Genomic DNA, 24,821 nt, shown 5'->3' with positions numbered 1-24,821 from the left:
ACCGCTTCTCCTATATTCCTATTCTTTATGTACCCAACTTGATCAAAATGAATAATCTCTCCCAAAACTTCTTTAATTCTATTTGATAACACCTTAGATAATATCTTATAATCTACATTCAAAAGTGTAATTGGTCTATAATTTTTGATGTAAAGTACATCCCTATTTTCTTTTTCTAATAAAGTAATAACACCTTGCTTTTCTGATATTGATAAAGCCCCTTCATCATATGCCTCATTCAGAGCATCTACAATCATTTGCCCCAGAACCGACCAGAAAGTGAGATAAAACTCCACTGTGAAGCCATCGTTTCCAGGAGCTTTATTACCTTTCATTTCTTTTAAAACCATAAAACATTCATTTATATTAACTTTCCCTTCACAACTTTCTCTACTCTCTTCACTTAATTTCGGAATATCATCAAAAAATACACAATTTATATCATAAATATTTTCATCATTATTAAAATACAACTTTTCATAAAATAACCTAATTACTTTCATTATTCCATTTACATCCTTTATCAACTGTTCTTTATTATCATATATTTCCTTAATAACACTTTTCTTTTTATTAGATTTCAACAATTGTTCAAAATACTGTGTTTTTGTTTCTCCTTCTTCAAACCATTCAGCCCTAGACCGAACTCTCAAACCTTGTCGAGAATACTCATATATTTTTCGTAACTCCGATTTCTTCTCCTCTATATCATCTACTACCGCATTGCTGGATGAAACTAATATCTGGTTCTCTAATTCCTCAATATTTCTTTCTAACTCCTCTATTCTACTTCTTCTCAATTTTGCTTTATCTTTAGAATAACTTATAATATATCCCCTCATTTTCATTTTCATAAAATCCCATAACAATCGTTTACCCTGAATACTCAAACTCAATTCTTCCCTTAATCTAATTATTTCATTACTAAATTTTTCAACAAATTCTCTATCCATACATAAACTGTTATTAAATTTCCAGTATGACTTACCATAACAAAATATATCTACCAACTGTTCAACCTGTAACAAAACACCAGAGTGATCAGGCGTTATTGACGTTATTATTTCACACTTTTTCACAGAGTGTTGTAAACTAGAAGAACAAAACCAGTAATCTAAACGGCTTTGAATAACAGGCCATTTTTGTCTAAACGTAAATTGTTGTTTATTCAGATTTTTCTTTCTCCATATATCTATCAAATTATATTTATTCAAAAAATCTTCAAATTTTTCATTAAAAACAGTTTTCAACACCTTCCTTGGTCCCATATAATCTAAACTTCCATTCATTATCAAATTGAAATCCCCTCCTATAAAAAACAATTGATTAGGATTATACAACCTAGATACACTAATATCTAATTTCTGCAAAAACTCCACTTGCATTCTCTCTTTATCTCTTGTAGGGAAATAACAATTTCCCATTACCAAAGTAACCCCTTGCATATCACCTTTAAAAATAACATATCTTCCGTCATCATCTATTACCACTTTTTCAATCTTTAATTTTAAATGTGAAGATATCAACGTTAATACACCCTTACTATGATTTGATCCGTGACTGAAAAACATAGGTCCATCCCAATCTAACTTCCATATATCCGTGACTTCCATATATCCGTGACTGAAAAACATAGGTCCATCCCAATCTAACTTCCATGCACACACACACACACACACACACACACACACACACACACACACAATCTTTCCCCAATATCTTATTCTTCCAATCAGAAAAGGAAAAAAAAAGCACAGAATCCGGACACACATCTGAAAATACATCTGAAAAAGCCTAATGATAACTAATTTCAATGATGGATTTGAATTATCTTATATTTCTTACTAATTACGTTTTGAGGTCTGTATGTTCTTCTATTTGAATTTCCAAATACATGTACAGAAAATACTGCAAACACTTCAATGAAGAGAATGTCATCACAAAAATGTCTACATACTGAATTTGCTGAATCTAAATCACACCGAATCCTCAAGGAGACAAAGAATCATCAAATGTACAACTGTTTGGTAGCCTTTTTACATTTTTAGTCACTTCTATTGACATCTGAACTTTAGAAATTGATTCTATCAACAAATTTCACATTTCATATGCAACTTTTTGGAAATACTGTTGGAAAAAAGAGTCTCCAGAATTTGAAAAATTATACAATTGTACCTATATGAGGAAATTAATGACTTTTTTCGAGCTCTTACTGAGGCAGGTCTCGAGTATAACCTTTGAAAAATGAGTCAGCCATACATGGTGATATCAAACGACTTTCTGTACGCAACAAGGTCCTTATACAGTTAGAAGAGCAGGTGACGTACGTCAGTGCATCGTACAAGAACTACCAATGAATAGTAGTCACCAATAGACCACTTTACTTAGTACATCAGATTTAAGTTCATGAATGTTTCTTCCATCCTGACACAGTAACAAGCTACTTAAGATAAACCCGTGCCTCAAAAACACTTTTCAATACTTGGAATCCAACTTGCATACTTTACTTTAGGTGTTGTTGTGTTTTGATAAAAGACAAACCTTAAAGGACAAGTTCACCTTCATAGACATGTGGGTTGAGTGAATGCAGCAATATTAGTAGAACACATCAGTGACAGTTTGAGCAAAATCGGACAATCCGTTAAAAAGTTATGAATTTTTGAAGTTTTCTGCTCAGTCACGACTGGATGAAAAGACTACTATAGCTTGTGATGTCACATGAGTACAACGATATAGAGAAAGAATTAAAAAAATTCAACATATTTCCATTTTTCTCGCATAACAAAAGAACACTCGACTTCTCTCTTTCAGGAGGCAGGGGGAATAATATTACCCTTAACATACGTCAGTAGCAAGTCGAAGAAATGTGCACTTTACTCAAAAAGTAAAGTTTTGTGAAATTCTCTTTTTATTTTCCGTACATAGTTGTACGCATGTGACATCATACACTGTAGTAGTCTTCTCTTCCAGCAGTGACTGCGCAGATACTTAAAATATTCGTAACTTTTGAACGGATTGTCCAATTTCCCTCAAACTTTCACTTATGTGTTCTACTAATGTTGCTGCATTCTTTCAATCCTTATGTATATGAAGGTGGACTTGTCCTTTAAGATATGCTGGAGCCATTCTTTTTTTTTGCATTTCTTTTTTTTTTTAAATCATGCCCAAAGTCTCCATCGTATCTCTGCGAATCCCTTCAAATAGCTGATGAATAGAAAGAACATCAGACATGTTACAAACTATTCCAGTATTGAGGTTTGAAATTTCTTCAGTTTGTCTTCCTCCAGAGGGAGACAAACTGACAAACAATCAAACCTAAACCTTCACCCCTCGACTTAATATTCTCTTGCATTTATTCCACTATTATAGCAATAGATGTGAATGTAGATCTCTGAATTTTAGAATTCATTGGCCATTCGTTCTAGTGTGAAGGGTGGATGTGAGGCAAGCTTTCAGGTTGTCCCAAGGAATCACTGTCAAAAAGGCACGCATAAAATTTGAATATATTACAGTAGCAAACCAGTCTATGGGCTCTCCCTTTCTTTCTATCTCTGCCTCCCCTCTTTCTCTTTGTCTCTGTGTCTCTGTCTGTCTGTCTGTCTGTATCCGTCCATCATTCTGTATCTCTCTTTTCTTCCCTCTCTCTCATTCTCTCCCTGCTCAGCAGGACTCACTCATGTCATGTAAGCAGCCCTGAGAAAAAGGATGTTCCTCTGTCAATCTAGACAAATTCTGTGTTTATGCTCCTTGCCAAGTATTGGGAGGAAATCCAAAGGCCAAACCTGTCGCCAGAGTGCAAGGCATCTCTCTTGCAAAAGATGAGCCTGTTAGCTCCTTCTCTTGAGTTTACCACAAGAAAATATGAAAATTGGAAGCAATCAGGGTGCAGGTTGCCAGCTGGGACACGCCTAATCCCCATTCATACATGTTGTGCAGCCTTCAACAGCCATTCCACCAAGGACACACCGCTCAATACAAATGAGCCGATCAACTGCTCACACGTGGAGGTTTCCTAAATTTCTAAACAACAGCAAGACATAATTGTACACTCTATCTCCGTGTTCACCTTTTAAAAGGGATGGTATAGTATTGGTGGGGGAGGTGTGGGCTTAAAACTTTTTGCAAGATACCTAGAAACCACTTATGAAACAATACAGAGCATACCGTTCTAAGAGCAATTCAAAGTTTATTAGATGAAAATTGGTTTTGGAATGGCCAATATATCCAAAAACAAAGTAAAATAAAGCGATCCTAATAGAAGGCGGGTCCCACATTTAATTAGAATTGCTCTGTTTTGGATATCTCAGCCATTATAAAACCAATTTTCATCAGATAGGCCTAAACATTAAATCCCTTTTGGAATTACATACTCTTTCATACTTCATAAGAGGTTTCTCGTTGTCTCACAAAAAAAAAAAAAAAATGTTAGAAACACGAAGTTAGGTCTCAACTAAAACTACACAATCCTTTGACTGTGCTATCTATGTTGATGAGCATGATTGATGGTGCTTAAAAAATGCAGATAGACACAGATATCTTGAAACTAAAATCTGTCAATGAATCAAGATTACCTAATCCCCCAATCCCTATCATGCCACCATGGACGTCCTGTTGGACTGAAGCACATTGCTACATCTGAATGTTCTTGCCAACTTTACCCTCCCTCCTCCCCTCCCCCTCCCCCCTCCTCCCACCCACATAAGGCACGGTCAGACTGGCAAAAGAACGAGAAGTTTAAGAGCGCGATCTTTAAGATCTCGAAGTTTTGCCAGTGTGACTGCAAACTTCCCGCAAAACTTCCCGCAAAACTTCCCACATCAACTAGGGATTTTTTCCCCACCCCCTCCAAACTTCTCTATCTTTTGGCAGTGTGACCGCGAGAAACTGAAACTTCGCTATCTTTGTCAAGTGACCAGTCCACCACCTGCTTGCGGGCAGTGTCTTCGAAGCGCGAGGCCATTGTCATGTACAGGCGTATATTGTTACGTCACAATCACTAGCTATCACACGGCATGCTCTTTCTTCTTTCTTGTGCACGTGCAGCGATGACCCAAACTTCTCGATCCAAAGATCGAGAAGTTTGGCTGCCAGTGTGACCGCACGACAAAAAATCGCAAAGACTTTGCGATGTTAAACTTCTCAATCTTTTGCCAGTCTGACCGCATCAGAGCACCATTGGCATAGTCATGAGCAAAGACTATTTCTAACCTTTAGGAGTATCTAAATACAATATGACATTTAATTGCTTTCAGGTTTGGAGAAAAGAATCTATGAAACTCGCACATCATTAAGATTTTGGCCATTTGGGTTCCATCCCACCCTATCCATATGTGAGCCCATCTTTTTATACCAACTGAATGATTTTGCATTCCCTGCCTTCACAAAAGACTAATGCCAGGTTTAGTAAAAATCTGATTTCAGTTCATTACAGAAGAAGACTCGAGAATTTGTCAAGGCTGACAAATTAGGTGATCTGATGTACAAATGATTTCTCAGATTCTCATTGAAGAAAAGGGAATCAAACCTTTCATCTCTACAGATTTAAAATGGAAAGGGCATATCATGTTAACAAAGAGACAAAATGAACCTCTTTTTGATATACAAGTATGATGGCGTCTTAGGAAAAAGCCATAATCTTATGAAATGATCCTCTTGACAAGGTATGATATCTGTTCAAACTAGAAATGTCGCTACAGCGACTGGTTATACCCCCGTCAAACAACATTTCATAAGCTTTGGTCAAAACAACATTTGATAAGCTTTGGTCAAAAAACTGAGGAAGTAGTTAAATCCGCAAGATCTTTCCTTGATCTTCTGCCATTAATATGCCGTTACCATGGCAACGTACTTTCGGGTACTGTCGAAAAATGCGTCTTGCACATCTACAACCAAAGGCACACGTCTGTACCAAGTTTCATGGAAATTGGGCAAAAACTGAGGAAGTAGTTTGCAACACAAAATTTTCCATCATTTTGGCTCATTGGAAGAACACTGATGAAGCAGTTTTGCCATGAAGCATTTTGCCCTACATTTTACCAATAACATGCCGTTACCATGGCAATGCACTTTTTGCCACTGCGGAAATATGTGTCTTGCACATTAACATATTCAGATGAACATCTGTACCTAATTTCATAAAAATTGATCAAAAACTGTGGGAGGAGTTCGCGACGCAAGATTTGTACCCATTTTTGCCCATAATATGCCGTTACCATGGCAACGTACTTTTGGGTACTGTCAAAAAATATGTCTTGCACATCTACAACCCAAGGCACACATCTGTGCCAAGTTTTATGGGAATCGGTTGAAAACTGAGGAAGTAGTTCGCGACGCAAGATTTGTACCCATTTTTGCCCATAATATGCCGTTACCATGGCAACGTACTTTTGGGTACTGTCAAAAAATACGTCTTGCACATCTACAACCCAAGGCACACATCTGTGCCAAGTTTTATGGGAATCGGTTGAAAACTGAGGAAGATATGGTGCAATATGCTATGTATTTACCAAAATACAAGACAAAATTTGTTTGATCCTTGACTCTACTTTAGATAGCCGAGATGGCATCTGATTAGAACGTTGTTATTTCACGAAACGATCCATATGCCATGGGCTAAATGGTTGCAAAATATGGGAGTGATAGGGCATGTAAGTACCAAGATATAGGACAAAGTAGTCTTGACCCTTAACCCTTTATACCTTGCACAGCCTAGATGGCGCCTGAGTCAAACGTCGTTGTTATATGAAATGATCTAGGTAACATGGTCCATACATGTACAAAATCTGGTCCCCATTGGGCATTTAGTAAGCAAGATACAAATTAAAGAATATTTGACCTTTGAACCTCATTTGCACAGCCCAAATGGCGTCCGAGCAAACGCTGTTATTTTACAAAATGATCCATCTATCGAGGTCCATGAGTGTGCAAAACATGGTGGTGAAACCATATACACTAATGAGGTTACAAAATGAAGTATATTTGACCAGTGACCCCACTTAACACAGCCAAGATGGCATCTGAGCAAAAAGTTGTTATCTTGTGAAATTATTCTTGCAACATGGTCCTTACATGTGCAAAATGTCGGAAAGATAGAACGTGTATTCACAGAGATATAGGATTAAACACTTTTGACCTTTGACCCTAATTTACCTACCCAAGATGGTGTCGGAGGAAGTAGTTGTTATTTTATGAAATGATGTTCATGACATGAACTAAACATGTGCAAAATATGGCATTGATAGGACTTGTTGTTCTTGATCTATTGCACAGAAAGTGGAAGAAAGAAAGAAAAATGAAGAAAAAGTTACTTTATTGTATAGAAATTTGAAGGAGAAGTATAAAAAGATCAGAAAAAGATAAAGTTAGGAAGGGAGAGTAAGACTAACTAAAGGTCAATAGCACAATCAGGGTATGCAATTGTGTAACAGGGCAAAAATGAAAAAACTTGGTGAAAATGCTTTTTTTGTTGTTTGTTGTAGCTGAGTGTTCAAATTTTCATTTCATGTAAAGAACGAGTCAAAATTTTGCATTAAACTGTGCATAAATTAGCATTTAAATTAGGGGTGTCGAATTACATTGAAATGACCAATATATTGGAAAAATTCATTAAAAAAAGGAGAATGTTTTTTTCATCTGATATTGCTGTTAGATATTCCTGATAAATATCCCTTTCATTCACCACCAGCACATAGCCATGACATATCACAAAATATAAATGAATTTCATATTTTCACTTCTCGAAATGGATGATCAATTTTGTAGGCATTATTTTGAATTCAAATAAAACTACTTTTACATATTTTATCATATTTCACTTTTGCCTAACAGTGAAGAGGCGAAACTTTCAGGAATAGGTAACAGACATATAGTGGCCATTATTACAAATTTTTATGAAATTAGGGCTGGTACTTTGGAAGATATTATATTTTTCATCAAAAAATTATCTGTACAGTTTGACCTTGAATGTGCGCACAGTGTTTGGATCAATTCTCATATTTGTAAACACAGATAGAAGAATGAATGTGAGATTTATGATGACTTGAGTTGATATCCAAGCTGTGACACTCAAACAATGACATATTAAGCCAAAATACTATGTTTTTGCTTATGATATCTTTAGAAATTGAACAAGCATTGAAATATGAACACTGAACACTTATCATATGACCTTCATGCAGTATAACATGGGCGTGTATCGCACTTATTTATGCTCAGCACTTTGTAAAATATAAAAAAATAAGTTCCTATTGCTCAAATTTGCTAAAATTTTCACACAATAGATTTCTACATATGTACAATTCATGGTTAAAAAAACAAGGATATTCAATAAGGGGAAAAGATTCTTAAAAGTAGTCAAATTAGGATATACCTCACTGAAAATACTGAAAAACGGCTGCACTTATTTTACTCAGCATTTGAAAATGGCTCTAAACTCAAAACTGGCTGAACATTTATTGGCAAACAGCGCACCATATTGTAGTGTGTCTTCAGTACTTTCAGGAAAAGCAGAAAAATAAGCTGTTTCTCCATGTATAGCTGTACAGCATGGGTTAAAAGGTCACAATGTCACAAAAATAAGCCAGCATTACACTCCTACCAGGATGGGACTTCAGACCTTATAACTTTCTCCAGCTGAAAGAACCACTGTTTTTTATTGCATGCAAGCAATGCCAGGAAAAAATCCATTAATTTGATACCAAACACATAGGGGTAGACTTAAAATATGGACCTCAAATCTTGATTTTACGTAAGTTGTAAAACGCTTTTTTTGACGCATTACGTGGGTTTTGGGGGACTTTTTGGGAATTAACCTTTAATAATTAACAGTAAATGAGAAGAAATTAGCTATTGTCTTACCACATGTGATTACTGATGTCTTAGCATGCTGCATGTGAATTTTTAAGTCAGTTGGTGCATTCTTTTAGAAGTTACAATTTTTTAAAGTGAGAAAGTCATGATTGCATACCCTGATTGTGCTTATCACCTAAAGAAAAACAAAACTATAACGGTTTTTAAAAAAAAGGCAAAAGAATTGGCTGGGGTGAGCCTCGAACATGGGACCTTTAGTTTAAAAGTCCTATGCACTATCCACTGACCTATTTCATTCCCCAAAGGCTCTATGTATTACTTAAGCAAAATGACGCTATATCAAAGCCAAGTGCCAATTTCAACCAAGTTTTTCGACGTGATTCCGACGTCCAGTGAAAGAATGAAGGGCACATTTACGATAGCGCAAAGTCTCAGCTACAACATATTAAAATCTGGGAGAAATTCACCAAAGGATAAGTGAGCTAGTGCTCGATAAAGACAGTCATGTCAATTTTCATTTCCAGAAAAACTGCACTCCCATAGAGATAACACGTAAACTGGTCAAATTTGACAAGGTTACTTTCAATCCATTTTTACAAGGTGAAGACGTCATCCAATTAAAATTTTGATATTACGATGCTGAAAAAACATTCAATAAGCTACAACATACTGAAATCTGGGTGAAAATTGGCCAAGGATAAGTGAGATACGCTTGAGTGAACTTGAAATTTGATGACGTCAGTTTGAAAATTTGTCTTTTTTAATTCAATTGAGAAATTTGATATCTTTTAATCATTTTTCCAGCATCGCCAACCCATGAAATGACATGTACAACTCATCAGCTTTCAGAATATGTAAAGAAAATGAGGGGGGTCACAGTCCATCCTGATGAGTAAAATCGGATTTAAAATTTGTGTTTTTTTGGCATAGTTACACTGTATATCGCCATTGACGCGCACGCGGAATTTCAACTTTGACGGGCCCGTATGACGTTATATTGAATCGGATTGACTTGAAACTTGGTAGTATTATTCCATGACATTTTACACATCCGATCCATGTGAAAAAACAGGGAATTTCTATTGCATACGAGCTGCGCGTGCGTATGTATAAGCGCGCGCACGGGTACGCGTCCGTCCATTTTTTTCAATTTTTCAAAAAATGCCTCAAATGATCTGAACCATGTGCAAAATATTTTGAGCTCGATTGGAGCATGTCAACATTTCAACGTGCTCGTACGTGTACATTTTAAGTGTATAGATGAATTTTGAGAATATGAGTAGAAAGAGCTTGACTTGAACTATATGAGACGTGAATTTCATTGAGAAATTCTATTCCATTAATGAGATATGAATGAGAATGTGATTTCATATAATGACGTCATAATGACTTCACGGTCGACTGATCACAATGATTTTATTAGATCTGTCGTCTTTGGGACATGATACATATATGGTATAATTTTGAGATTGATAGGCAGGGGACTTTCTGAGTTAACCATTACACAACTTTTGAGGGGAAATAAAGAAGAAGAAGAAGAACAAAGAATCAGTACAGATACAGAAGGTGATCCGAGAGGATACTCGGATCACCTAATAATCACAACAGCTCATCTTTCAGCCCTCGGCTCTGGCTCCAGTGGGCTAAAGATATCGAAGGCTGATTGGCGGTTTGAATATGGTCTATGGTGAGATTATTATCTGTTATATAACATCTAGATAGATCCTTGTCATTTGATTGGTTGTTTGCTATTGGTCATTCGTCCCATTTTACTATTACATCATCATTTGTGCAATTGTGGTTCCATTTACCGTGCAATCATGGATCCATACGATTTGCGCCATTGCACACACGCCGAGAGCTCGGCTCACTACTAATGTAAAACGCTTGTGTTTGCAGTGTGTAGGCGCCAGCGTAAAGCGCTCCGAGAGCACTCTCTCAATCTCAGATGCTGAATATTCTCTCTTGTTTCTGAATTCATAAAACATCAAATGACAGGGATCTATTTTAGGTGTTTTATAAAACAAATAATGAATATTTTTCATTCATGCAATGGACAGACTACTGTAAAACGAGGAATTTTCGCGTGCATTTTAATTTCGCGAATTTCGCAAGCGCCAAAATTCGCGAAATTAAAATGCATGCGAAAGTTTTTGTCTACACTACATGCATTGAACGCCAGTGGCAATTCGCGAAAATTTCATGCCACGAAAAAGGCTGTCGCCTCCAATTCGCGAAAATTTCATGCCGCGAATATATCATGTTTTACAGTATTTTGTTCGGTGAAAAGATGAAATTATTGGTCCATTCAAAGAGGTGCAGCCCCGTTGAATATGCTCATTCCATCTTTCACCTCATGAAATATTCTGTCCATTGCACCCATAAACATTCATTATTTGTATATTAATTCACAACAGTCTATGGAAGTCTTCCAGTTGAGTGGGGACCTGAACATACAAAGAGATGAATGTGTCTAGATTGACAAGGTCAGTCCCTTATAGATAACATGAGCTCAAGGAGGTCGGTGCCATTGTTCAAAGTAGTGGAATACCTGGAAGAACTGTAGGGACCTATAGGACCGCCTACTTCAGGAGGCTGAAAATACATCTCTTCTCTACTGGAGACACATTGTTGCCTTTCTCAATAATCCCTCTTATTAGGCCAGGAGCTGGCTGCTGGTCAATGTACCCTACCACACCCAAAAGGTTTGACCCCTCAAAGTTACTGGGTCGGGGCCATCCTCCTCATTAGCTCTTCATGTGCCATGGTGGAAACCCCCTGTGCGTCACATTATTCTGAGACACCAATGCAGTCATGCTTTGAGAAAACATTCTGTTTTTCAAATCTATGGTACCTCTAAAGATTTCTGTTAAGTTGGCCAGGTAGTGAGCAAAGTTGTAGAGAAAATGCCAAACTTTGCTTTCATGTAAATTATAATATGACAAATCGATCCTTTTCATTTCTTTCAAATGACTAGTAGCTACTTTACTGTAAAGGCAGGACTTCTGCACACATAACAGTGACAGAAACTTAGAATTTGCACGCAAATCCATTAGGGAACACCGCTTGATAGTCAATCACTACATAAAATGCAAGCTGTATGTGAGACAAACTGAAGCGCGAGAAAAGCTTTTATTATACTGCAGCATTTGGCAATTTATCAATCGGTTTGGGTGGGTTTGTGGGTTTGAGCAGAATATGCGAAGTTGGCGTGCCGTCGACTGAGTCAGACGTGCAAACGTAGCACACCACAGTCGACTGAGTCAGACATGCGAACGTAGCACATGAGTTAACAAAATGCACGTCAGCCTGACCCCTGAGGGTGGGTTCATCCCCAGGGACCCCCTAAAAGGGTTCCAGGGTAGTTTGCAGGCACAAATTGACCAGGTACAATAAAATACACACTCACACATATGCACCTGTCCAGTAATTAAGCCCTCGGCTCTCTGGCTCCAGTGAAAGATATTGAAGGCTTATCGGCGGTTTGATTATGGTCTTTTGTGAGATTATTACTTGTTAATAACTATCACAACAGTCTATGGAAGTCTTTCAGTTGAGCGGGCCGGACCTGAACATGCATAGAGATGAATGTGTCTAGATTGACAAGGTCAGTCCCTTATAGATAACACATGAGCTCAAGGAGGTCGGTGCCATTGTTCAAAGTAGTGGGATATCTGGAAGAACTGTAGGGACCTATAGGACCGCCTACCACTTCACGAGGCTGAAAATACATCTCCTCTCTACTGGAGACACATTATTGCGGTTCTCAGTAATTCCTCTTGACACATCTCAACACCATTAAAGCAGCATGGAAAAACTTCCCAAAGAATCCAACTACTACATGGGATCACGTCATGTCCACAACAGAAACACATAATGCCAACAAATTCATACAGGGGCTGCCAACAGCGAAGAATTTATCACCTGTAACATCTAATTAATTACACTAGATTCACTGGCATCCTTACAGACAGCATTATAAACCACATAACAAAGCAATTATAATTAGCTCATGTGCGCACTTCGGAAAACGACCTTTCCTTTTTCTCAGTTGGTGAGGCGCTGCATTCATTTTAAAGGTGACATATTGCCTTATGTAACAGTTTGTGGAGTCCACGTTAATAAAGCAAAGAATGAACTTGTGAAGATCGCATGACCAGAAAAGCCTGTCTTTTAACTCACACTTGAGAAAGCAACCATTTCATTGCTTTGCACTGAATGCACTGAATGCCTTGAACAAACCTGTTCTATCATTTTTACCAAATACCATATGTCCCCCCAAAAAAATCACAACGTGACCCACTGCAATAACAACTTCAAAAATAGTGAATCAATCCAAATACAATTTCAGGGCATGAAACTATAACTTATAATTACCTACATCTTACAGAAAACCCCATTTGATTTGCTTCAGTGGTCAAAGAGAAATGAGGATATTTTTTAGAGCTTGTCAGGAATTCCTCGGCTTCCCTCCAAGTTCTGTCCATGGAGGTACAAGCTACCTCCATGTTCTGTCCATTGTGTTCAAACATTTTTCACTTCCAGGAGCAGCCAAGTGCTAAACTTGGAAGAATCAGACCCATGACATGCTTTACAACAATCCTCATTTCTCTGTTACCATGTAACCAAATTGAATGAGGTTTTCTGCAAAATATAGCTAAAATGTTATATTCTACGACCTTAAAGTAGCATTTAGACAGTTTAATCATATTGGAAGTTATCAATGCAAAAATCCGATTGTAATTTTTTGGGAGACATACTGTACATGTACTAGGCTCTAACTAGAAATGTCGCTATGGTGACTGGTATGCCTCCGCCATAATGCATGGTTCTCCAAATAGGTCTATAGCACAATGTCTTGACAATGTGTGATGACAGTTTCACATAACTGGCAAAATATCAAAATGACAGGTTTGTTACAAATGCATTGAGTGTTCACTTTCCTTGAACTAGGTTTATTTGGATGAATGGCTATACTGTCTATTCAATGAGTGCAGGTATTTGGGGATTTGAGGATTTGTACCCAACTTTTGACCCTTTTATAAGTATAAAGAAGACGTGAAATTTAGCACTTTCACTTGACCTTTGACCTTTTGGCAAGAAACTTCCAAGAGAATCTGTATTGGATAATACATGCATACACTAAGTTTCACGAAAAAAATCCTGCAGGAATTGCTTAGAAAAGAGAGAAATAATGATAGTTTGATGAGTTGACCTTGACCTTTGACCCTGACCCCTAAATTTTCTACACGATCACTGCCAGTCAGTGCATGTATATACTAAGTTCCATGAAAATACCTTGAAATATTTGTGAGATATGGAGAAAAAAGTGAAATTTTAACATTTTCACTTGACCTTTGACCCTTGACCTTTGACCTCATGAACCAAAGCTCTCTCTGGGGAATCTTTATTTGGTAGTTCATGTATACACCAAGTTTCAAGAAAATACCTCCAGGCATTGCATAGATATAGGGGAAATAGTGAAATTTTGAGCATTTGACCTTGACCTTTTACCTTGAGCATGTGTGCCCTAAAGTTCATAGGCACAACTTCGCCCACTCATACATATACATGCCAAGTTTCATTAGGATAGCTCTAACAGTTTTTTAGATACGCTGTCCACAAAATTGATTACGGACGGAAGGACGGACGGACGGAAGGACGGAAGGACGGACGGACGGACGGACAACCCGAAAACATAATGCCTCCGGCGACACTTCGTGGCAGAGGCATAATGAAAACTGTTTAACTGTTGCTGTATTAAAGGTAGATGCACTGGTATGTACTATCTAAAAGGATCACCTGAATGACCATTACATCCTATAAGCTAATCAGAATCTCACCTTTAAAAATTTGTTTTTTTTTAATTTGAATTTCAAAAACCAACTTGTTTTATATGGCAAATGACCCTTTTTTTCTGCCCATGTGCAAAGTGGAACTTCACAATGGCTTATTCTAGGAACATCAATGTAGTGTCAGTCTAGAAGTGGGTCTCAGCAGCTCATTCTTATTTGCAAGTCTTTAAAGTTCTCCTGAATTCTTAAGATTTTGAGATATCTTTATCTCTCTTTAACTTTCTTTCTCTCTCTCTTGCTCTTTAAAGACCTCAGCTCAGAGGGATGTTTGTGGTCACATTGGCAAAACTTCAAGATCTTAAAGATTGTGATCTTAAACTTCGCAATCTTTTTGCCAGTGTGACAGCTGCTATGAAATACTGTCCCTATGTTTGCACAATCACAGTCTCCTGTTTGCTAGAGGGTTCAGGAGGGGGAGACTCTCCCATGTAAAAGGTGCTCTGGGTTGGAGTCTTGCCTCCTCTAATCTCCATATCCAAACTCTACAATGTATGTGAATAGTGGCTTGGAGCATGGAACGGCAAAGCCAGTGGAATGCTATTCAAACATTCAATTGTCGTGCTATCGAAACTGATATGCATAAGTTCGCACAAATTGCATGGATAGAGATTCCACTCCTTCTCTAACATCTTCTTGTAAACACTGGGCATCTCCACTTTCTGTAAACTAAACTTCAGAGCAAAGTGTACCAGTCACCAACTGCAGTTCTCAAAATGTAAATATACACCTCTCTTTAATATTTGTGCTCTATCCTGCGGTCATTCCTCCATTTACTGATCAAACCTGTCGGAAAATGGAAAATTGGCGAGATTTATTTTTTAGTTTGTGCAAATAAATTCGATGATATGGTAATCATTATGGCTGATTAAGATGCTTGAAATAGAACACTTCCCTGCAGCGCAAAAACGGGATTAAAAAGGGATTTGAATACAGTTTAATTCATTCGTATTGCTGTTTTTGCCTCAAAAAAGCCAGAGAATGGCTTTAATCGGGGTGTATTTCGTAGAAAACCGCTTGACTTGCAATGACATCATGTGGTCATCCGCGAGCAAGCAAGTAACTCTCCTGGAGAAAATTATACAATAAAAACATCGGCTATGATAATTTCAGATATAAGTAGTTTCTGGTATTGTGATTCTCGAAAGGTATATTCATGTTTATTTCGCTTTGTGGAAAACCAAGATTATTTTAGAGTAAGAATAATAATTTGGATGAAAAGAGTGATTGGGTCAAAAATCTTCCTCTGGTCAGCTCGGAGAGACCGCTTGAGTTTCATTCGCTCTAAGAACGGCCAGAGGAAGAGGACACGTTTTGCGTCGGAGGAAAAGTCAAAGTTTTGGACAATCATCCCGATTTTGGAGAAAATCCGGGTTTGCATGACGTGTTCTAACAAACGAGAACTCGTAACACAACAGAGATTCCTGTGTTGGATTCAGGGTTTTTTTGTTTTTGTTTTTGTTTCTTGAGTCATTTAGATAAATTAAAGGCCCAAGTTCCTTTAATTGAAGTCTCCCGACACTCTCATTGGTGTGAACCCTGTGGACCTCAACCGTCCATATACCCCGTGAAGTCGACCCACTTCACGACAAACCGGAAGGTTGAGGGGACATGGCTGGACTTTATACATTCTACTTGGGTTAAAAAAGTGTTTGATTTTTTAGGTCTTTTTTTTTTTCCAGTGGTACAGTATGATGATGTGTTCAGTATTTCTTGGAGTCACACAAGCATTCAATCAAAATCAGGTTGAACACTGTCTTTCTCTGTGGTTAGTTTAGAATTTTCCTTAGTAAGGCAAGAATGCCAACCTTCTATTCAACCAGTATTGCAGCATTCCCACGTCTGAAAAGGCATACTTTCAGAGGAGAAACAGCACTCTTACCTATCCTGGAATGCACACGTGTAGTAACGTAATTTTGAAAAAGAAAAAAAAGATTTTTTTTTCCCCCATGAAATCTGTAGCATTTTTGGCTAAAAAGAATACAAAATACAGTCAACCTCGGATACCTCGAAGTCGTCGGGACTGAAGAAATTGGTTCGAGGTACGCGAATTTCGAGGTACGCGTACGTCGATTTTTTTTTCGACTTATCCGATTTTTGTCGATGTTCAACGTGGTATCTGTTACAGTGCCTACCGATTGTTTGTATGCTTGTCAATTGGATTTGAATCAACTTTAATATGAATGAATTGAATGAAAATCGATGTTCTTCTTTCATCAGTGTTTTCTGGTGGACAATTAAATGACTTATCACCATAAAAACAAAAAGAAAACACCGGTACGTAATCGAGTGCAAGACAGGGTTGCAGAACATGCGTGCTGAATGTACATTGTCGCGTCGACGTAGGTACCCCCTCGATCACTATTCGTTTTTCCTCCTTTTCTCTCTCTAAGTCATCATCTCTTACGCAATATCCAACACAAGAATCACAGTCTTAGCTTTGCAAACTATCAAAATTTCGCACAACTATGGGTGTACATGTAGCTCACCAAGACTGTTTAGAGCTACAGGGAGCGACAGCAATGTCGCACCGCTACGCACCGGTCTTCCATGTGTCTACCAGCAGCACTCAAAGTCAGCAGACGATACCGTTAATCATTTCCAAATGTAAAAGCAACAATCAGTTATTTATTTTAGTATCATACGGAGCAAAATATTACTGTTATTCATTTCTAAATTTCCAAGTAAACATCCGACATTCGTTTTACTATCATACGGAGCCCAATATTACTGCTGTCCACTTCCAAAAGTGAAATGAATTATCTGACAATCATTTTATCATCGAATGGAGCTGAATGTTACTGTTTTTCATTGTTGAACGTCAAGGCAGCCATCAAACATTTATTTTACCATCAAACGCAGCTGAATGTTAGTGTTATTAATTTCGAAATATATAATAGCAAATATCCGACATTTATTTTAGCATCGTATGGAGCAGAATGTTACTGCTATTCACTTCCAAATGTAAAAGCAATCATGACTGTGATATTCATTTTGGAATCTTCCGGAGCCGAATGTTCTTGCTATTTACTTTCGAAAGGAAAAAGCAAACATCCGACATTTATTTAATCATCATACGGAGTTGAATGTTATTGTTATTCATTTCCGAACGTAAAAGGGATCATTCGACATTCATTTTAAACCTATTCCGGAGCTCAATGTTATCGCTATGTACTTTCGAACGTAAAAGCAAACATCCGGCATTCATATTATCATTGTACGGAGTTGAATATTATTATTTATTTCCGAACGTCAAAGCAAACATTCGAAATTTATTTTAGCATCTTCCAGAGCCGAATGTTATTGCTATTTACTTTCGAATATAAAAGCAAACATCATACGGAGTTGAATACTATTGTTATTCATTTCCGAACGTCTAAGGGATCGTTCGACATTTATTTTTGTATCTTTCGGAGCCGAATGTTATCCTTGTTTATTTCCAAATGCAAAATCAAATATCTGACATCAATTTAAGCACCGTACAGAGCTGAATCTTACCATTATTCATTTCCAAAAGTATAAGCAAACATCCGACATTTATTTTAGTATCGTATGGAGTCTAAAATTACTGTTATTCATTTCCAAAATCAAAAGCAATCATCTGACATTCATTGTAGCAACTTTCGGGGCCGATTGTTACCGCTATTCATCTCCAAAAGTAAAGGCAAACATCCTACTTTTTCTGGTTGCCCGACGTGCGTTTTGGTGGCCCCGGGCCACTGTAAGTGTCGAGCCCTGAATAAGTGCAGCACAGTACATGAAGGATGGGGTACTTGAGTAGTGAGTAATATTGCAAGATCAGATTCCGGCTATGGCTTCTGAGGACAGTGCTATTACTGTAATCATAAACATTTACCGAAGAGGATTGTTCGCATTAAAAAAAACAAAAGCGAACCAATCTTAGGGGGCCTTGACGATTGTGCTAGAAAAGAAAAGAAAAAAAATACCGAAAACTGAAAAAATATTCAAGTCAAAACAGGGGTAAAATACATGATTTCTTCTTTTTTTTTTGTCTGAAAATCATAAAGCGTATTATTCCGTTACTTCGAAATTCATCAGAATAAACTGTTGTTAAATCATATCTATACTATTCTTTATCATGCTAGGCCTATACTTCCAGATCATATACCACACTATTTTCATAATCGCATTGCTGGAAAAAAAAATATTCAGAGCTTGTGTTCTCGGGGGAGAATTAATGAAACAAACTTCGTGAAAGGAAAAAAGTAAAAAAAAAAACACTAGCGGGAGATTGATGTTTGGACAGTGGACCGTGATAATTGCCAAAGATATAACTGTCAACACCTAAGCAGGTGCGCCATGACGGTTAAGAAATGCATGCTGAGTGATGTTTGCAATTTCAATTCGAGCAACATGCTGGGAAAAACAATAAGTTAATTAAGATCGGGACATGAGATTTCCCTTCGAGGTAACCGAACTTCGAGTTAGTTTTCTCGAGCTACGCGAATTTTAACACACGAAAACTCCATAGGAACAATCGGGACTTTCAGGTTGCCTTCGAGGTAAGCGATATTCGGCTTATCCGAGTTCGAGGTATCCGAGGTTGACTGTACAACACACAAAAAAAACCCCACCCCAATTGAAATCTCCAGAAAGGGGCAGGTAAGGAGATCCTGCTTGCTACTGTATACACGGTGGTTTGTGAGAGGTTTTGGTATGTTGCTGTAACATGCCCAAACTTTTGCACAACGTTCTACATAAGAGCCTGGAAGAAAATCAATAACATGCTGACATGCAAATGTGTCCAATGTGTCTGTAAACTCCACAAAACCTTGCAAAATATTCTTTTTTTTTCACTCTTATTACAGCTAAGTGATATCAGACATTCTACAATAAGGCTAAGATAGCACAAGAGTGCACAAAGAATCCTAGAGCTGGACAAAGGCACCAGAGAACTTTGTACTTGTAATACTATATTCAAGATTAGGCCTGTTTTTTTGTTTTTTTGTTTCCATGGAATATGCTGAAACATTTGAGGGCTTTTTACACTTGTAAATTTTTGCTTAGCCCCGGACCAACGGTGGGGCTAAGGGGGGGCCTTAGCCCCACCGTTGGTACGGGACTATCCTTAGCCCACTTTCTGTTTACACTCGTTTTTGCCAAAGTGGGCTAGCCCCACCGATAGTACAGTACTATCTGGCCCTGCAAAATAGCAGGGGTTAGCACCGCAATTGCGGTGCCAAGCAAGTGAGTGTAAACAGAACGAAAAAATAATCCTGGGCTAAGCAACGGAGACGAAGTCCGACCCTCACTGACCAATCAGAAACGAGGTAATCAAGTGCTGCCGGTGCGTGCGTGTACGTGTACAGTACACAGCGTAATTATGAATATTCATGTGGTTTGGAAAGCCCGGGGCTAAGAAATACGAGTGTAAAAAGGTCAGTTTTCTCCTTAGCCCCGGACAAGAGATAGTACGGGACTAATTGGCGAGTGTAAAAAGCTGAAAAAATTGGTACGGGACTAACGATAGTCCTGGGTCAGAGAAAGTCCGGGGTTAAGAAACACAAGTGTAAAAAGCCCTTTAGTCACAGACTGTTTTGCCTGTTTGATGTCACGGACTGTTTTGCCTGTTTCATGAAACAGTGGCTTTGCAGAATGTTCTTGTCTGCTTTGAGATCCTGTCGGTGATGACAATACTCACACATATTATACGTGACTGTTACTTGTAATGTCGTTCATGTCTACTGCTTGCGACCAATATTCGTGAGATGATGATGATGATGATGACCCACAGCATTTGTATGGCGCCATATATCTGTTATCGAAACATTCAAAGGTGCTGCTCCATACCATATCAATCAATGAAGAGATCAATGAAGACACATGAAACTGACAAATTCCTTATTCTAAAACTTGATTACTGTAAAAGTGGAAATTTTCGCGCATTTTGCGCAACCAGAAACCAGCACGAAAATAAAAGCACGCGAATGTTTTTGCTTGCCATATGCTCCTGTGCGTGATGTCTTGATTCCGCGGAATTAAAAACACGCGAAACTCTTCTTACCCGGCGAAGCGCGAAAAATTAGTCGCGCGAAAATATCCACTTTTACAGTATTCTCTGTCTCATTGTGATAAAAACCATTGTCATATTGTTTGTGGGATTTTGAACTCCATCCATTGAAGCTGGCTTGTACTGTATATGGTATGGAGCTGTACGTTAACCCTTTTTGCGCCAGGGACTTTGGACAGTGTGTACAATGCTATGGGGTTTTCTGTGCCAAGCAGCGCTCAGGGCACACAAATGGTAAGGGAGTAAACCCACACAAATCAGCCCAAAGTAGAATAAGCCTAGAAATAGGCGTTGCAAGGGGTAGAGGAAAGAAAAAACAGGAAAATTGACACTGTGCGTGCTTCAGGTTTATGCAAGTCTGGAGCATGACAATAATAATGCTTTCACAATTGTTTCTGTTTTTAGACATCTTACCTACACTAGACTTATTTTTCAAGCCATTTCAAGGTTGGATGCAAAAAAAAGGTCCTAAAGTAGGGTCTTATCTATGCAGGGAAGACAAATTACGGGATTTTGTTTTTCAATAGTGAGGTTGCAATTTGGGGGCTCTAATGGCTGTATCAAAAGAAAAAAAAATGTGTATCAGGGTGATATGGATTATGCTTACTATGTAACTAGAATGCTGGATTCAAAACCTACGACACTCAGCCCAAGATTCAAGGAGTTTTGTGCAGTGAATGAGGAAAAACAACGTTTAAAGAAGAAATCCACCCCAAAAATAAATGTCACTGTGCATCACAGAAACCAACAAAAAGTCGCACCACTTGATTTTACATGAGGACGCAAAAGAGGTGAAACGGGTCCAACCAAGTCAATCTTTAGTTTTTCATATTTTCTGAAAGAGCTCTTCTTCCTCTTCATTATTCTTAAGTTTGACATCATAAAATGAATGGGAAAATGGGTTTTCAGCAGTTCTTCTACAACCCTTCTTTTGTAGAATACTGTAAAACGAGGAATAATCGTGTGCATTTTAATTTCGCAAATTTCGCAAGTGGCAACATTCGCAAAATTAAATGCTCGCAATAGTTCTTGCCTACACAATATGCATTGGATGCCAGTGGTAAATCGTGAAAATTTCATGCTGCGAGAAAGGCCGTCGGCTCAAATTCACAAAATTTTCATGCAGCAAATATATCGTGTGTTACAGTAGTGTGATTAGGTATGTCTTAGAGGCCCCTTTTCATTTCTTAAAAATCATTTACAAACTCTTTACATTCAACTCTAATAATTTTTGAAAGGATAATGCTACAGCTTTGAAAGTTGGCATTAATCATGAACAGAATGTGTTAATAGAGCATGCTTAATTTCAGCTCAATCTGATAATCCCTTCATTACTGTTTCTGTGGAGGTTTACATCCTATTTTTTTTTTTTTTTTTTTTTTTTTTTGGGGGGGGGGGGGGGTTCCATTCATCGCATCGCGCTTGAATAGACTCTGTACTGCAGATGCTCTTTTCTCAGTTCACACTTTTCCAGAGTGTGTGCTTTTTTCTGATATGGTTAGGTGAGGAGAGTTCATTTAAATTGAGTAAAACATACATCATTTAAAAGCTTAGAGTCCGCTCGTTCAGAATCTGCCCTTCACTGAAAATCCATGTCTGGCAACTTTTTGTTGGTTTTGAGATGCAGGGTCACAAATAAATTTCAAAAGAAAGAAAAAATATTGTTCTATTTCTTTTGAAGTTGATTTATTTTTGTGGCAGATTTCGTTGTTAACCCGTTGAGGACGGTTTGATTTTGCTACAACACACATTGCCTATAGACATCTGCCAAAGTAAACTCGGGACTCATCCTCAACGGGTTAAAGGAGAACTCCACTCCAAGTTTCACCTTGTTAGAGAGAGTTCAACAATTAATTAAAAGATGATTTGGCGGGGGTGGCTGAAAAGAAGGAATAAGTTATAAATTACAATTGTTCTTTTCAACATGTTGACTCAAATGCTTTCTTCCTATACAACATCACCAATCATATGCAGAAAAGTCTGTCCATCCCAAGGAGTTTTTAAACATTTTTTTACTTTTCCGGTTCTCCTCTGAAGACAAGACAGAAGCCTGTGTGATAGACACTGCTGTAGGGGACGCTGAACCACTGTCATAGATCAGCAAATATAAATTGGATTGCAAAATTAACATCTCATTGATACACTGCGCTCACCAGCAGTTTGAAATAGCAAAGATCTGAGTGAAATTTTCATGGAAAAAGCCACAGCTACATGTACCAGCTCATTGATGAACTAATTAATAGTCATTACTGATCATCCGCGAATGGATCTGTTAGCCAATCACATTAGTTTAAGTGCTAAAGCATCCCCCCCCCCCCCACAGTCTCCCGTATCAAAGCATTCAGTTTGTATATAGGAGGGGATTTTGTGAAGCACGACATAGTCTGTGCAGAACATATCCCCGACAAGAAATGCAGACTGATCTGTCAGTCTACAACAATCATTACATTGATAATAATAATGATAGTAGTCCTTGATTTCATACAGCTCTCTCCTAAAAATTTATTGTGCTCCAAGCACTTTACAGTATTCATCAAATTAAGAGATACTTATTCAAATTTTCAAATTCCTCAATTGACACAGACCTGCCTCATACTTCTGTGTTCCAAAATGCCAGAAATATGCATAAGACGTAGAAAGTCATGTAACCAGACCTGCACTTGTTTGTTCGTTTGGTTGTTGTTTGTTCATTTTCCATCTGAGAAGATGGCTGGATAGCCCATATTCAGCTATGCTAAGCTGGTCTTCCATGGGGTCCAGTTGGATGTGAGCCAGGACCACTTCACCAGGTTAATCATCCTGCTCTAGCTTTGCGTTGAATGAATGAAGCGGGATGTGCATGAGATGTGACTCTCTCACATACAGGCCCTCCATTTTATGTCTTATCCGTGGGACAGAGTGTTTTGCCTCTTGCTAGAGGGGACAGTATGATTACACAAAACATTGCTCAGTCCAGACTCGGGTTCGAACCCGGGTCACTTGGATCGGAGGCAGACGTGCGACCGACTGAGCCAACTCACTGCCCTTGTACCCTCACACACCACAGATCTTGCGTGTCCCCTTGAAGCACAATGCCACGTCAAACTATCTTCTGCATTATTGCCCATTCTTTTCTGGATCTACTTTGTCAAGGATGGTCCTTGGTTGACAAGTGTCCTCAGTTTGACGGTACACATTTCTTCTACAGGCAGGTGTAATTGCACTTGTGCAAATCAGTAACCCACACACACACACACACACACACACACAAAACCACACTTTAACATGTTTCTTGTGCACACAAACACACACTCATCATAGGCAGGTGTAATTGCACTTGTGCAAATACCCACACACACACACACACACACACACACACAAAACCACACTTTAACATGTTTCTTGTGCACACAAACACACACTCATCATAATACATGTACAAAACACTTAGATACAAGTACCTTCCACACAAATACACACATAAACAAACATACAAACAAACATACAAACAATGACAAGCAACACTGAGTTAAACCCTGACTTACCAGTTAGGCTGTATATTGTGGGCCCTGCCGAACAGCTCAATTTTCCTAGTTCCAGGCGACAGTCTTTCGATGAGTCCATAGATCTCGTCCGGCTTGTGGCTGGTCTGACGCACCTCGGCCACAATGACATCACAGTCGAGGCCCTTGTTGAAGTTTTTTGGGTTACCCTTGATGCCACACTGTTCATAGAAAGTGAGTTCAGTGACCACATTTTGCTTTTGTTTAGTTTATCAGGGCTCGACATATGTAGTGGCCAGGTGGCCCAGGCCCACCAAAAATTGATGTTGGGCCATCAAATCTTTCTTTTGTTGGCCCAATTGGGCAGCTAAAATCCAAAATACAGTTTTGAATTTCCTATTATTTCGGGCCCCTACATTTCTTTTTCGGGCAATTAAAATTCCAATTCAAAAATTTTAGTGGCCTGAATGGGCCAAAGTGAAAAAAGTTGCTGTCGAGCCCTGTTCAGATATACTTTTCAGTACTGATAGAACTGCAAGATTCACTCTAATCGCCATCACACTGGCAAAACTTCTCAAAGTTCAAGTTCTGAAAGTTTAAGTCTTTGAATTTTGGCCAGCATGAAAGCTAACTTCCCGGAAACCTCTT

General features: G+C 38.2%; 1 protein-coding gene across 1 annotated transcript in view; it reads right to left on the bottom strand.

Annotated features, from left to right (window-relative positions):
- LOC139736608 (N(6)-adenosine-methyltransferase catalytic subunit METTL3-like) overlaps positions 1-24,821 on the bottom strand; it is a 63,811-nt gene that overhangs the window by 5,255 nt on the left and 33,735 nt on the right. The window contains exon 11 of the mRNA XM_071647358.1: positions 24,216-24,394. Within this exon, the coding sequence (XP_071503459.1) occupies positions 24,216-24,394 (179 nt within the window). The remainder of the gene's footprint in view (positions 1-24,215; positions 24,395-24,821) is intronic.

Source organism: Diadema antillarum, unplaced genomic scaffold (genome assembly GCF_040938485.1).
Source record: "Diadema antillarum isolate AM-2024a unplaced genomic scaffold, OU_Dant_1.0 scf00000028, whole genome shotgun sequence".
NCBI lineage: Eukaryota > Metazoa > Echinodermata > Echinoidea > Diadematoida > Diadematidae > Diadema > Diadema antillarum.
This window is presented reverse-complemented; position numbering and strand designations above follow the sequence as displayed.